Genomic DNA, 15,643 nt, shown 5'->3' with positions numbered 1-15,643 from the left:
ATTTTTTTCAATATGCATAACATCAAGGAAATGTCTTACGTACAGCGACTTCCAATATGGAAGTTCAAAAAAAAATTGACCTCTTCTTCCACCCACCCTTGACAAATAAATGTGCAAAAGGCTTGCCAAACTGAGTGCTCACATCTTTCACCTTTTCAAAAATTTGATCACCTGTCAAAAAAGGCGGGGATGTACGTTGTTCGGCCTTTTCATTGAATGCTTTTCTCCACCCACGGTAGTGATGATTAGAATTTAAGAATCTACGATGACCGAGAAAGACATTCTTATGACAAAGATCCAATTGTGTCGTATCGGTTTCATCTTCACAAATAGGACACGCTTTTTGACCTTTATTGTTGTACCCTGATAGATTTCCGTATGCTGGAAAACCATTAATTGTTCCAAACAACATCGCCCTCAAGTTGAAACTTTCTTTCCTATACCCATCGTAAACCTCCACACCGTTCTCCCACAAAAACTTTAAATCTTCGATTAAGGGTGCCAAGTATACGTCTATGTCATTTCCTGGTTGTTTAGGTCCAGAAATTAACATAGATAACATCATGTACTTACGCTTCATACATAGCCACGGAGGTAGGTTATAAATCATAAGAATCACGGGCCAGGTGCTATGCAAGATACTTTGAATACCATGCGGGTTCATTCCATTAGTTGACAATTACAAGCGAAGGATTCTTGCTTCTTTTCCAAATTTAGGATAATCATTATCAACTTTCATCCACTGTGGTGAGTCTGCCGGATGTCGCAACTTTCCATCAATAATTCTTTCATCTGCATGCCAAGTCAAGTGTCTTGAATCGGTTTCACTACGATACATGCGTCTAAATCTTGGAATTATAGGAAAATACCATAAGACTTTTGCCGGAGACAACTTTTTCTTATATCGAGGGGCACCGCATTTAGGACACTCATTCAACGCTGTATACTCGTTTCGAAACAAAACGCAATCGTTTGGACAGGCATGTATCTTATCATAGCTCATGCCAATAGAGGACAACATCTTTTTGGCCTCATACGTTCGACTGGGAAGAACATTATCCTCTGGTAGCATATCTTTCATAAGGGCTAATAACTCTGTGAAACTTTTATCCGACCATCCCTGTCCGCCTTTAAGTTATACAACTTTAACACCGCAGACAATCTTGTGAATTTTGTACACCCATCATACAACGGTTTCGCTGCATCGCTTTCCAACCTCTCAAACATTTTGGGACAATCCTCAAGATCTTCTTCAAGCGCTTCTGCAATCTCTTCGACTCGATCATAATCGTATGTGTCTCTGCAATCTTCTTTTGAAGAATACGTCGTATTAAACCTCGATTCAACATTCCCGTTACTTTTCTCACCATGAAAATTCCAACATGTATAACTTCTATCAATTCCAAACCGTAGAAAATGTGATGCCAACTGATCCCCGTCAACTGACCCCCATAACAGCAACCCAAGCAAGGACACGTCATTCGAATCGGGCCTTCAACGTGCGCAACCGCAAACTTAACGAATTCCCATACCCCTTTCTCGTACTCTTTCGACAATCGGTTTGAATGCATCCATGTCTTATCCATGTCTTAATTAAGCTTAAAAAAACAACTAATTATTAAGGCACAAAACGGTATAATGCGTTTCTGTCAAAACGCAAAGTATACACGGAATGAATCCAAAGCAATAAAACGCAACATATTACTTTGGGGAGAGAGAACAATTAATTACCTGTATAGAAGTAAGCAACTTCTAGACCCACATAATGTAAGATTCTTGAAAACGATCAAACTTTCACTCTTCACAAGTAACCCCTATCTAGCAAAGATATTTCTGAAAAATATAAAATAAAAAACTTAATTGAAGAGTATAAAATGACATGGATAGACAATCATTTTTACATGTGTATTTATTACTGATTGCAAAAAAAATAAAATAAGGGGGAGACCATGCTTTTATACACATGCTTTTCATCCATGTCTTATATAATCTAAACAAAAACAACGAATTAAGGCACAACACAGTATATACAGAACGAATCTTGAGCAATAAAATGCAACATATATATTCACGTAATTTCAGACAAATTCATCACAATAGCAGTAATTTGAGAAAGAAATTTACCTCGGATTTTACCGAACTCAAGAAAACGTATAGATTGAGCGTTGTACATCGAACTAGGCCAGGAAACGCTGCTAATTCAAAGGAAAGAAAACTTCTATTATAAAAAATTTCATACAATAAAAACCGACTCAACCACTAATTAGTTTATATACAAATGATGCTGGAACTATCTGTAATAGCATAAGTAGTGCATTAATGTGAGTATACATAAAAACGAGGTCATACTCCATAGTTTAAAAACCAACAAGTTCATGGTATATTCCAATTAAGTTCAAAAGTGGGCAAAACAAGAATTAACTCATGGTTTTATCATGCTATTAGTATCCGGGCAGCCACAACAACAATAGTAAATCATGGTTTTATTGTTAAGTAAGCTAAACAAAAACAATAATTATTCACGTAACTAATTGAACAAGAAGAGGCTATTGAATCTTATCTTAACACATATTGAAATTATATAAGAATATTATAATAATAATTCAATTTGAATTGAAACTAATTATACATGACATATTAGACACAATTTCTAACAATTTATAACAACTACTAAGCTCTGTCAAGAAGTTTAATAAGTTCTCAAAGATTAGAAAAGTGTTGCTGCCGCGTATGAATTTTACAATTCCTAATCAAAACATTTCATTTATCAAAATTACTAGATTACTTATAACAACCGGAACCTTTTAATGGAGGATGCACATGAAATCATAAGAAGCACACTTTAGATGAAAACATTGAACATTCATAAACCTTAGAACATGTATACACATTTTCTAAATCAACACACTAGGGGATTAATATATCAGACAACTAAGCTAGAGATTAATGGGAGGAACCAACTAAAGGCAAGTGAGATTACACAGAAAACTGAGATATCAGAGACCGAACTTTCATTGACAAATCAAGGGCAAGATTCACCTCAAGAAACTAATAACAGGCAATTACTAATTCAACAAATTCCATAGATAGTTTATCAACCCAACAATTATAAGCATCAGGTGAATCAAATATAAGGAAAGAAAAATCTTTTTCAGCTATGTATCAAAGATAAAAACAAAATTTCAACTATAGAAAAGATATGAATAAACACTAAAATCATGTTCATATATATATATATATATATATATATATATATATATATATATATATATATATATATATATATATATATATATATATATAATTTTCCTAAGCAGGAGAGTGTATCAAAGTATTTTCATAACATATCGATTGTCGGCAGCATAACGACATAGTAATCTCTCAGCATCAAACCAGAAATCAAACATATTATACTCTCAGATTATAGTGTCTGATGGATAAAACCAGCATCAAAACAGCATCAAACCAGAATCAAACCACAACATTGTTATTCAATTGAAATGAATAAATCTAATTTCAGTGTTATGGAATTTACCAGGAGTTGGAGAATGGCGTTTGTGAGGGAATGCTTGAAAAGAAGAAGCAGAGACGGCCGAAGTAGCAACAGACGGAGTTGCAGAGACGAAAAGAGAGAGGGTCGGAACGAGGCGGCGACGGCGATAATAGGGTTTAGGTATCTGATGGAAGAACGGCGACGACGATAATAGGGTTTTAGCATCTGAGCAATAGAACGGCGACGGAGACAGAGGACGGAGGTTAGGGCTCTGAGTTCGTCGGAGAAGAAAGCGTATGTTCGTGAAAATAGAAATCTGAGAGAGGCAAAGAACGCGTACAGTTTTTGTTATTTTGTTTAAAAATTTTAATTTTAAAAGGGCTACGCCAGCGCTTTTAGTAAAGCGCTCTCATACCCCCCTATAGCAGCGCTTTTGCTAAAGCGCTCTCATACCCCCCTATAGCAGCGTTTTTGCTAAAGCGCTTTCATACCCCCCCCTTTACCAGCGCTTTTACTAAAGCTCTTTCATACCCCCCCTATATCTGCGCTTTCTAAAAGCGCTTTCATACCCCCCCTTTTCCAGCTCTTTTTCCTCTTCTTTTTTAATTTTGTTTTTACCGAGCCCTATAGCAGCGCTTTTCCTAAAAGCACTTTTGTAGATGCGCTGCTAAAAGACAAATTTGGCGTAGTGAATTATTGTTCATGCCCTTTTCTTATATAATTCATTTTTGATACAATTAACCACTTGTGTTTAAGCTTTTGGTTATCAAACTTGATTTCATATCTGATTTTATTGCAATCTTCAAGGTAAGTGTAAAGTTTTGATCTTTAGCTTCAATTAAAATTGGATTTTTGTTTTATGCTACAACCCTTCAACCCAACAATTTCATCATAGATTTGATGTGTAATAGTTTTGTTTTGTAAATAAATTTAGAAATTTGATTATTTTGTGTATATTATTATGTCACTTAAATTGGGGAAGTTGAATTTTTTTCCTCCAAGAAACTTTGATTTGTATCCAAATCTTGCTAAGGATGCCATCGTTGTTGTTTTGTATGTTCATAACCGGCCGCAATATCTCCAAATAGTTGTCGACATTCTGTCTAAAGTTGTAGGAATTAATGAGATTTGCTTATTATTAGTCATTATGATTATTTTGAGGCAATGAAGCACGGATACGTCAAAATTCTTGCTGAATCGTGTCCGATATATCGCTGATACGCCGCCGATACATATCGAAGGAGTATCCGAGTTTATTTATTTAAAAAATAAATACAAAGATTCCAATACAGCGGCGATACGCCGATACGTGACTTTTCAATTTTTAGCAGATTTTTTGTAATGACTCTTTATTTCTAGTTATAACTTTTTTCAATGGTGGTTATTTAATATTCTTTCCTAATAACTATTGCTTTCAATTCCCATGATTTCTCAGCCACTTGTGTTGGTTGTAGTAATAATGAGGAAAACTCCTACCATCTATTCTTCCAGTGTCCCAAAAGTATCGAGTGTTGGACTAAAATGGGGCTATGGCCTATGTTGCAACAATGTATCAGCAATGGAGGGACGCTCGCTTCTGTTATTTTTTCCTTTTTGCAGGTTTCAAATCATGACCATCTATCTTTGTTATCCGTCATTCTTTGGAGCATTTGGAAAGGGAGAAATAATCATATTTGGAATTCTGAGGAAGAACCGACAGAGGTAATTTGTCAGCGAGCGGCTCAACTTTTGGCGGGATGAAAAATGCTCAACAACATCGCCAAAACAGTGAGACTAACAATCCTCCGTCAACTGTTACTAGGTGGTGCAAACCTTCTGCTGGTCGTCTCAAGTGTAATATTGATGCATCCTTCTCCCATAATAAGGTAGGCATTGGTATCTGTATTAGAAATGATGCTGGCCAGTTTATTGCAGCACGAACAGAATGGTTTTCCCCATGTACTGAAGTGGCTATAGGAGAAGCCATAGGCCTTTTGTCAGCTATAAAGTGGGTTATTAATTTGGGCTTTGATAATATGGATTTTGAATTAGATGCAAAGCAAGTCGTCGATAGTGTGATTTTTGTGAAGCCAAACGACTCGGACTTCGGAGCTATTGTCGATGATTGTAGAAGGTTAATTACTCTCTCTCTTAGGAACTCTCATGTTAAGTTCGTTAGAAGACAAGCCAATGAGGTTGCTCATGCTCTTGCACGGGTGGCTCCATCCCTAGCTAGTTTTCACAATTTTACTGATATTCCAACATGTATCCAGAATATTATTATTAATGAAATGATATAGTTTTCTCTTGTCAAAAAAAAAATTCCCATGATTTCTTTTCAATTCTCAATAACTGAAATTTATAATACTAATTATTACTTTTATCTTTTTCAGATCTGGTTTACTGTGTTGTCTTATTATTATTGAGTGATTTAAGTATTGTTTGACTGCGTGGTAATCATTTTTTCAATCTTTTGGTGATGCAGATTCTTACAAGGAAATTAATGGTGAAGGCAGTTCTCAAAGAGGTTTAATTGCATATAGTTTCTTTCATTTTTTAAATAAATATCTTTAAATATAAGAGAAAATATATCACAACTCCTTATAAAGCACCGCATATTATTTGTCAACTGGTTCCATTAACACTTTACATTTTATATTTGCTTGATTTCCATATTTTGTTGCTATGATGAAAACTCAAATTATTAATGGCATTAGTAGAAAACTATGCTTAAATGAAACCTAATATACAATGAATTATATTACAATGCTACACGAGTGATCAATTTATATAGACTGTTTCTTATAGCCGAAACTGTTTTTACACACATGTTTGCACATATAATACTAACGTTTTTTTGGTTCATTCTTATACTAGATTCTGAAATTGTTTGAAGTTGTAGGGCTTGGATATCCATTATGGTTTACCTACCACTATTTGCTGTTCAAAGTGAGTACCTAATTTTAGGAATATTTGTTGATATGTGCATCTTATTTATATTTAAGATTATTAACCAGATGTCTTAATCTGGAGAGAAATAGAGATGAGTTGTCTGATATAATAGAGGGACTCAAGGAACAAGTGATTGGTTCAGAAGATTAATAGTTGTTATGAAAGCGTGAATTTATATCTACACTATATAATTTGCTAAGGTATGCATCTGTTTGATCTATTCAATCATATGTATTGACAATCTATTTACTTGATTGGTATGAAATTCTGGCCAAGTGTGAGTGATCCATGATTTTTGTTACATTGTTGTTGGCATTTAGGAAATAGTAATTTGTCCAAATTTTCTCTTTCGAGGTCTATCCTTAACACAACACTCTGAGATATACTGAATTTTATTTTTGTCTGGTAGTATGTAATTATCACCTGATAACTTCTTTTAGAGAAGATTACTTGTTGAGAGCTCTTCTCCACCTTTTGACCTTTTAAAGAGTGATGTCGTATTTTGGTTGCGGTATATAGGTTTAATTTAAGTCATATGTAATAATTTCAAAATGATTTAATGAAATTATGTTGTTGTCATACTATTAATAATTTCTTTACCACTACTTATTTTTTTTATATAATGGTGTTGTATTGGCAGTTTTTTTTAATAGGCAATGGATTGATAACCGGAGTAAAAGGGATACTCCGCCCAAGATACAAAAAGAAAACTCCTACGTCTCAAAACACGAGAGCGGAAGGATATTCCAATGATAAAAGTTATAAGAGTTTACTCTAATGTAAAAAGAATTTAGCCATCTCCAAGCTTTATCAACAATCTCCGAAGTCCGACCAACATTGAAGGAAACTAAAATTTTCACTTTTAAAAACGACGGCATTCCTAGATAACCAAATATTCCAAGCCGTTGAAAGCCACACCACCGCCCTGATGACTCTAGAATTGACACACCTAATCTTATCACAATTATGGAAAAAATTCACAAATTCCTCTCTAGTTAAGGATGTTGAAACTCCAACCCAATCATAAACTTTCCTCCAAATCCGATTGGTCACAACACAATTAACGAACAAATGCCGGTGCGACTCATCCTCCGATAAACAAAGAACACATCTAGCATCGTTTCCCTCTCTCAAAATGCCCCTTTTAACCAAAAGATCTTTGGTTGCAAGTTTATTAATAATGCAACGCCAACCAAAGAAAAGAATCTTCGAAGGTACTTTAATATTCCAAAGTTGAGATAAAGCTAGAACCGTGAAATTGTCAAGCGGAGGGCTAGAAAGTTTCTCTTTAAAAATCTTATAACACGAACTCACCGAGAAAACGCCGCTAGACTCCTTTCTCCACCCAAAAGAATCGGCCCCACTGTGATGAACAGCTAGTTGCCGCTGCTGCAGCTCCGACAGTAAGTCGGACAGAAGCGCTGCGTGCTGCGTGTAATCAGAATCACCACCCCTTCCAGCCGTTACTGCAGCTTCCACAGTAACAGAGTCCACCATTTTCTGCAATTGCCAGGTCCAAGTTCATTTCATACGAGTATCCGCAGTGCTGCCAGCCGTGCCATTGATCATAGAACCTGCAAAAGAAACTACAGCATGATGATTTTCGGCATAACGATATAGCTCCGGGTACGCCTCCATTAGAGTTTGAGGACCGGTCCAGCAAGCATACCAAAATGGTATATCATTACCGCTCCAGACCTTGCACTCTATTGCCCCGGCGAAATGATTGTTGTCGAGATTCTCGTAGTTGTCCGAAATTAAGATATCCCTCCACCAAATTGAGTCCTTTTTCCCCACCACCGAAATGTCCCCTATTAAAACCTTCACCTTCACATTACCGTATCTTGCCTCTAAGAGATCCCTCCAAACCGCCTCCTTCTCCATGAGAATCCTCCACTTCCATTTACTAAGTAACGCCACATTCATAATTTCCACGTTTTTCACACCTAACCCTCCTTCTTCTCTAGTCTTGCAAATCGTATCCCAACTAACCCAATTAACCGTTTTTCTAATCTCACATCCACCCCAAAGGAAATTCCTTTGAATGGCAACAATATCTTTCAACACCTTCTTAGGTGCTTTATAAAAGGAAAGAGAGTATAACGACACCGCATTTAGAACCGAGTTGATCAACACCACCCTACCCGCCATGTTAAGATGAATCCCTCTCCACACGGCCAATCTTTTTTTCATCATTCATAACAAATCTCTCCACATCACAAGCTTCCTAGGATCCCCCACACGCACACCAAGAAATTTGAATGGTAACAAGCCGACTTTGCAAGTAAGAAAGGTTGAAGCGGCTTCCATAAACCATTGATCCATGTTAATACCATAAAGATTACTCTTATGAAAGTTAATGCGGGAACCGGACATCAATTCGAAACCTCTAAGAATAACCTTCACACTCCACAAATTAGCGGTATCCCCCTCGGCTAGAATAATCGTGTCGTCCGCGAATTGTAAGATATCCACTTCTTTCTCACCATTTATCTTAAACCCATGGAATTTTCCCGCTTCTTTGGATTTCTTCACTAGAAACGTTAGAACCTCCATGGCTAGCACAAACAAGAAAGGGGAGAGAGGATCCCCTTGTCTAAGACCTTTCTCCACTCTAAAGTCCTTAGTAGTGCTACCGTTAACAAGAACGGATAAGGAATTAGAGAAAACGCTTCCCTCCATCCACCTCATCCACCTATCCTCAAAACCCATTCTTCTTAAAATGTATCTCACGAAATTCCAACTTATCCTATCGTAGGCCTTTTCAAAATCCACCTTTAAAACCACACAATTTCTCTTTTCCCTCATAGCTAGATCAAGGATCTCATTCACCACTAGGAAGCCATCCAAAATACTTCTCCCCGGAATAAAAGCCGATTGATTCCTCGAGACCAACTTACCAACCACCCTTCTTAATCTCGCCGCCATCAACTTTGCTAAAATCTTGTATAAACTTCCTACTAAACAAATAGGACGACTCAAGGATTGCGGGTTGGACACTTTTGGGATTAACGTGATGAAAGAAGAGGTGCAAGCCTTAGTAAGAATAGCTTTCTCATGGAAGTCACTAACAAAGTTTAGGACATCCGATTTAATCACATCCCAAGATAATTTGAAAAACTCCAAAGAAAAACCGTCCGGTCCGGGACTTTTATTCCCATCGCAAGACCAAACCGCCTCCTTCACCTCATCTTCCGAAAAAGAACACTCCAAGACAATCCTATCTTCCTCGGTTAACCTCTTCAAATCTAGACCCTCCGGCACCGGTCTTCCATATTCTTCTTCATTGAAAAAATCTTGAAAGTAGCTTCTAATCTCTTCCTTAATGTTATCTACTCCTTCTAATCTCTTGTATTGGCAGTGATATGAGTTTATTGCTACTTATTGTTCATTACTATTATTTTTTTGTTTGTGTTATAATGATATTGATATGAGTATATTGGTACTGATTACTAATATTACTAATATTACTATTATTTATTTATTGGTTTGCTGGTGTTTGAATGATACTGATATGAGTGTTGTAATGGCAGAATATGGAAATATCAAGAATCTACGATTTCCATAGCAACATTATAATGATATAACTAATAATGATACTCAGCTTATTATTATTATTATTTTTCCTAGAGGTGTTGTAATGGTACTAAATCACAAATATTAAAAATCTGTAATACATTGGAATTGACTCCTATATCTATGATAGTCGGAACAGATTTTATACTAGCCCAGCAGTTCCTACAGCTTTATTTACCTTTATCTTTTATATTTATCTTTTTTTTAACCATAATGCTATTCCATGATATCTATGTACAGTCCTGTCAATTAATTTCCTTAAGACAGCTAATCATATTATTTTCTAATACAATTTTATTGCTTTACAAGTTCACAATACTTAGCCTATTAGACAGTACAAGAAATAATTAACTTTTTCAAGTATTGCTTATGAACTTAATATATCCAGGCCTTGTCATAGCTGGAGGCAACCTAGCCATTGGCCTAGGGCCTCAAAATTTATTTATTTTTGTATGTTCAATATTAACATTAGCTAACATTTAATTATTATTATCATTATTGTTATGTTTTGTCCATTTTAATAAAGTGACAATCAATAAGTCTAAATATAACGGTTATGTCCCTATTTATTTCTTTATCTAGTGACTCTTCGGTTTTGTTTGCGAGTTTGGAGGAGAAGCGACGGGAGGGCTTTGAAATATATGAAGAATTGAGTGAAAAAAATCAAAAGATTTTATGAAGATTGTATTGAAGAAGGGTTTTGGAGGGCTTACATAAATTTTTCAAATATCTTTAAGGTTGTTATACTATTTTGAAAATTAAAAATTTAGTAATGATAATGACTCTTTTATCATTCTAAACAAAATCATTTTTTCAAAAAATGTCAAATATTTTCTATACTTTTTTAAAATTACGTTTTCGAAAACCTTCCCCTCCCCTCCTCTCCCCTCTCCTCCAAACTCGCAAACATAGCCTTCAAGTCTGCCACACCTATTAACTCAATAATGTATTACTTTAAATTGCAAACCCATCAATTGTCAATAATTTGTTTAAATCTTCCACCCATTATTTGCATAAACTCATTATTTGTAGATATAAATATTTAATTAGTTTATTAACCACAAAATCTCGTGAATCATGTAATCTAAATTACTTATTATCATAAACTAAACAATTATTTATTTATATAGTTGATTTGAACAATTTTAAGTATATAATATTATTTTGTATTTTTAATTAATATTAAAATGTTGAAAGATTAACATTAATTGCATAAAAATTAATTTTTTAGATTTGATTTCTCAATAATAATAAATTTCTATTTAAGATCAATAATATTTAACAAAAATTAAATAATTTGATTTTATAACCAATTGAAAAAAAAGTTAAACAAAATAAATTAAAAATTTAATAAATGATTTTTGTATTAGAAAAACTCAAAAAAATAATTTCAATTAAAAATACTATTTTAAAAATTTAGTATTAATAATTTTAAAATATATAATAAAATTTGCCTTAGACTTCAATATTTGTTGTGTCGACACTGAATATATCCTGCTACATATATGCACATCACCAATTATGTCAGTCAACTTTAAACTTCTATGTTCTCTGGCAAATTATTCATTTAACAAAAGAAAAGAGACATTTTATTAAATTTAGATTTGATTTAATAATTCAATTTGAATGTTAGTAATTCATTTTTGTACTTTAATGGACATCTATATAGAAAGATGAGATTTGAATGCTTTTAATTGCTCTTATGTAGAATGGATGTTTTTGGATTTTTCTACAATTTAACTTTAATTAAAATAAATATATTTTATTCATTTGATTTCCAAATATTTTATATATTTTGCTCTAAACTTGTCTCTTAGGATACTTAACTTGTGTCTTAGGACACAAGTTAACATTACTCCTAAATTAAATATTTTATCTCTATCATTTTCTTCAAAAACTTTGTTAGTAATTTAATTTATGCACTTTAATGAAGAAAAAAATTGTTGACGTCTATAGTATCTTTGCTATTAATTCAGTTTAATGCATTTTAATGAGAAAAGAAACTTGTAACATCTATAGTAGAATAATTGATAAAAATAATTTTCATTCTTCTATTGTAGGGGTGGTTTTTGGCTTTTTTTTTTTACTAGAAATCACCCCTCAACACCGTTTTTATTTCTCTTTTTATTTAAATAAGTGGTTATCCATATAGATTTGCTTCTTCTTTTGTGTGTTTTTAAGTTTTCATCGTCTTGTGCGGTGCTTGTTGGTTTTCCCGTCTTAGTACGGTGTTTGTTGGCTATCCCCTCTTAGTATAGTTTTTGTTGGTTCAGATTGACACATTCACTTTAAATCATTGTAGATTTGAGGAAGACTTGAGCGTCAATATTTCAGATCCAGAAGTATGAATATTCAGGTGACTTTTATTTTGTCATATTTGTAGGCACTTTCATGTTGCTGTTGTGTGTTATTAACCTAGGTGCTGCAAAATTGTTTGCAGATTCACCTTTTTCAGTTTTTAGCAATTTTGAATTTGTAATGGTCGATGTATTTTTCAATTTGAATTTGAATGAATATCTTTTTAGTCAAAAAAAATTGATAAAAATAATTAGATTGGGATGTTTTTAATTGTACTACAATATATATTTAAGAGGTATACTATAGTTATACCAAAAAGCATGATACCGTATGTTTACACCGTAGCCTTTAAATTTACTTTTAAGTGTGACACAAAATCCAACTTGAATAAAAATAATAATTAAAAGAAAAATGTATATGAAACCGTATCAAAATACGGTGTGGTGTCTCATTTTTTTTAAAATAACTAAGTTTTTCAAAAAAAATTACGCATATAACCAGATTTTCAAATTAATTATATAAATAGCCATTTTTTCACTATTTAAACACATTGTCGCCACTTGTATTGGCGAATTGTAAATTGTGGCGGTTTAAAACCCCCGCAAATCGTTTTCTGTTGCCACTTGCATTGGCGACTACACATAAAATTTTAATTTTTTTGTAAATTTGCGGCAATTTTGAACCCCCACAATTTACAAAAAAAAATTAAAATTTAAGTGTAGTCGCCAATGCAAGTGGCGACTTGCACTAAAAAAATATTTGCGGGACTTTTAAACCGCCACAATTTAAAATAAAGAAAAAATGGTCATTTATGTAATTAATTTGAAATTTAAGTTATATGCGTAATGTTTTTGAGAAACTTAGTTATTTGAAAAAAAATTGTCAAATTCAGTTGTAAGCATATCTTTTCTCTATATTTATATATACTCTATACTAACTCTACATAAAGTATTAAATAGCGAATTGATATCATACAATTACATTACATTTGGACATTAAAATTGTACCTAAATTCATTAATTTAGTATATCATAATAAATTGTTAAATTCAAAGTTAATATATGTTAAGTTTGTATATGATTAGTAAAATATATTTTTTAACAAAATTAATTTTAATTATTTTCTTTTCGATTTTTTTACTATTTATTTTAAAATAAACATGCCAATTATTTAGAATAGATGCTTTTACATTTTTCTGTAACTTATCTTTAATTAAAATAACTATTGACATCTATAGTATAGTAGTATAGTAGAATGATGAGATTTGAGTATTTTTAATTGTAATAAAATATATAACCTACACAAGCTCTAATTAAGGAATGAATTACTCCTCCGTCTCACAATATTTGTCATCTTTCTTATTTTTATTTCTCTCAAATTATTTCTCTATTTAGAATATCAATGTGGTATTTATTATTTTTTCCACTAACTTACCCTTATTTATTGTATTTTAATTCATTTAAGTACTCCACTACCTATTATTAAAAAGATTATTTTAGTAAATAAGACTCATTTTATTATTGAAATCAACATGATTAATTATTTTCTTAAAACGTGTGAAAATCTCAAAGAAAACACCTATTGTGAGATGGAAGGAGTAATAACTTATCCACCGTTATATTTAAAATAATTTAAGATGATAAAAAATTGTGCATAAATTAGCATACATATGGATTAAATATTTTATCTCTTCATGTTTTTCAAAAGCTTTGTTAGTAATTCAATTTAATAAAGTTTATTGAAAAAAAAGGTTGACATCTATATAAATGTGTAAGTTTGAAAATTTTGGTTTATCGATATATTTAATTAATTATATTTATTTATTATTATTCAAAATAATAATTAATTTATTTCTTATTTTAATCAACAATTATTTTTATTTGAGCGATAAAATCTTTATTTCGAATCCAATTTTATTTTATATTTTAATTTAATACAATTGAGAGTGATATTTTTAAATTTTAAGAAAACAATTGAGAGTGATATTACTAAATCAATTTATTGTATTCTATTTTAATAAAACAATTGACAGTGATATTACTAAATCAATTTATTGTATTTTAAGAAAACAATGAGAGTGATAGTTATAAATTTTACCAACTCCTGTGAATTTTCTCATGAAACTTTATTTTCACAGGTCACTATCACCATAATACATCTATTTATTTTAACCAACAAAATAATTGTAAATATTTATAGATATTAGACATATTGGATTTATTATGTTAATAATTTGCTATATATATTTTTTAAATATTTATAGATGTTAGTGATTTTATTAGAACAATTATATATCAGCAACAATCAAACTTTATTAAATGATTTAAGATATGAATGAAATTACATTTGCAGACACATGGGTCTTCCATTAATACTACTATCATAAAACAACTCTGCATTTTTTTCTCGAGTTGTTCAAAAGATTCGTATCAATATTCAATACTGAATTATTTATCTATAATATATTACCCCACATGCCACTTTTTCATAATCATAAAATACAAAATTCATTATTTCAGGACGACTGCACAAAGCTCTTTGAAGAATAACCTTTCGTTACCCTACCATAATATTATTCACTATTGAACTTATTATGGTGTGTTGTGCTATTTGAAAGTGTCGGAATGTTATTATCTTCGAAGGTGGTGTCCTTTCAAGAATAGATGGTTTGGGGTTGATAAAACTTATGTCATGGGAGTGGTTTTTGTTTAGTTGTAAGCTAGATTGTGATGTTCTTTGGACGGATTGGTTTGTATCTCCTACCATATTAGGCTGAGTTTGTGTTTTGTTTCTTGTATTATGGGTTGTGCACCCCTTGTGCCACTTATTTTTTTCAGTTGCTTGCTTTTAAAAAAAAAATTATTCACTATTGAAGAAAATTTTGTAGCATTATCATCTAATGGCTTTCAAAAATTTGACTCAGAAAATTGTTATATGTTTCATAGCGATATGTATCGAGAGGCTAATAGAGATTCACTTGGCTGCTGTTAGAATTCGAAAAATTCTCAAATATCTTTAGAGGAATATTAAGCCTTGGTATTTGTTTGTTCACAGTGTGTTTAATCGGAATCGATCACCATACTTGCCAATTGTAACTAACAAGTCTATATAAGAACCATTGCAATATAATAATAGGTCTCAAACTATTTAGTTGTACTGTTCTAATTTTAAAAATTAACTCTAATAAAATAAAATGTAAATAAATAAATAAATAAATAAAAGTTTTATTTTAGTAAAATTGTAAATATATTAATATTCAAAAAAATGTAAATGATGTATAAATATTTAAATTTAATTTAATTTATTTAAATATAATTTTTTTTCTTTTTTTAAAGTGAAGTTCCT

At 32.1% G+C, this 15,643-nt stretch overlaps 3 protein-coding genes across 3 annotated transcripts; 1 reads left to right on the top strand and 2 right to left on the bottom strand.

Moving 5' to 3' along the window:
• The first annotated feature begins 5,229 nt into the window (after positions 1-5,229).
• Positions 5,230-6,005, top strand: LOC131627547 (uncharacterized). Its single transcript, XM_058898389.1, has 3 exons — positions 5,230-5,737; positions 5,866-5,870; positions 5,958-6,005. Exons 1-3 carry the CDS (start codon positions 5,230-5,232, stop codon positions 6,003-6,005), a joined length of 561 nt encoding a protein of 186 aa, XP_058754372.1.
• Positions 6,006-7,234: 1,229 nt separating this feature from the next.
• LOC131627546 (uncharacterized) lies at positions 7,235-7,921 on the bottom strand. The gene has a single exon (XM_058898388.1). It carries the CDS (start codon positions 7,919-7,921, stop codon positions 7,235-7,237), a length of 687 nt encoding a protein of 228 aa, XP_058754371.1.
• Positions 7,922-7,945: 24 nt separating this feature from the next.
• LOC131627545 (uncharacterized mitochondrial protein AtMg00310-like) lies at positions 7,946-8,575 on the bottom strand. Its single transcript, XM_058898387.1, has one exon. The coding sequence runs from the start codon at positions 8,573-8,575 to the stop codon at positions 7,946-7,948; it is 630 nt and encodes a 209-aa protein (XP_058754370.1).
• Between the last annotated feature and the right edge of the window lie 7,068 nt (positions 8,576-15,643).

Source organism: Vicia villosa, unplaced genomic scaffold, assembly GCF_029867415.1.
Source record: "Vicia villosa cultivar HV-30 ecotype Madison, WI unplaced genomic scaffold, Vvil1.0 ctg.000366F_1_1, whole genome shotgun sequence".
NCBI lineage: Eukaryota > Viridiplantae > Streptophyta > Magnoliopsida > Fabales > Fabaceae > Vicia > Vicia villosa.
This window is presented reverse-complemented; position numbering and strand designations above follow the sequence as displayed.

Bases quoted from the DNA above. Each gene is read 5' to 3' on its own strand.
- LOC131627547 (XM_058898389.1), top strand. From the start codon at position 5,230: ATGAAAAATGCTCAACAACATCGCCAAAACAGTGAGACTAACAATCCT.
- LOC131627546 (XM_058898388.1), bottom strand. From the start codon at position 7,921: ATGGTGGACTCTGTTACTGTGGAAGCTGCAGTAACGGCTGGAAGGGGT.
- LOC131627545 (XM_058898387.1), bottom strand. From the start codon at position 8,575: ATGGCGGGTAGGGTGGTGTTGATCAACTCGGTTCTAAATGCGGTGTCG.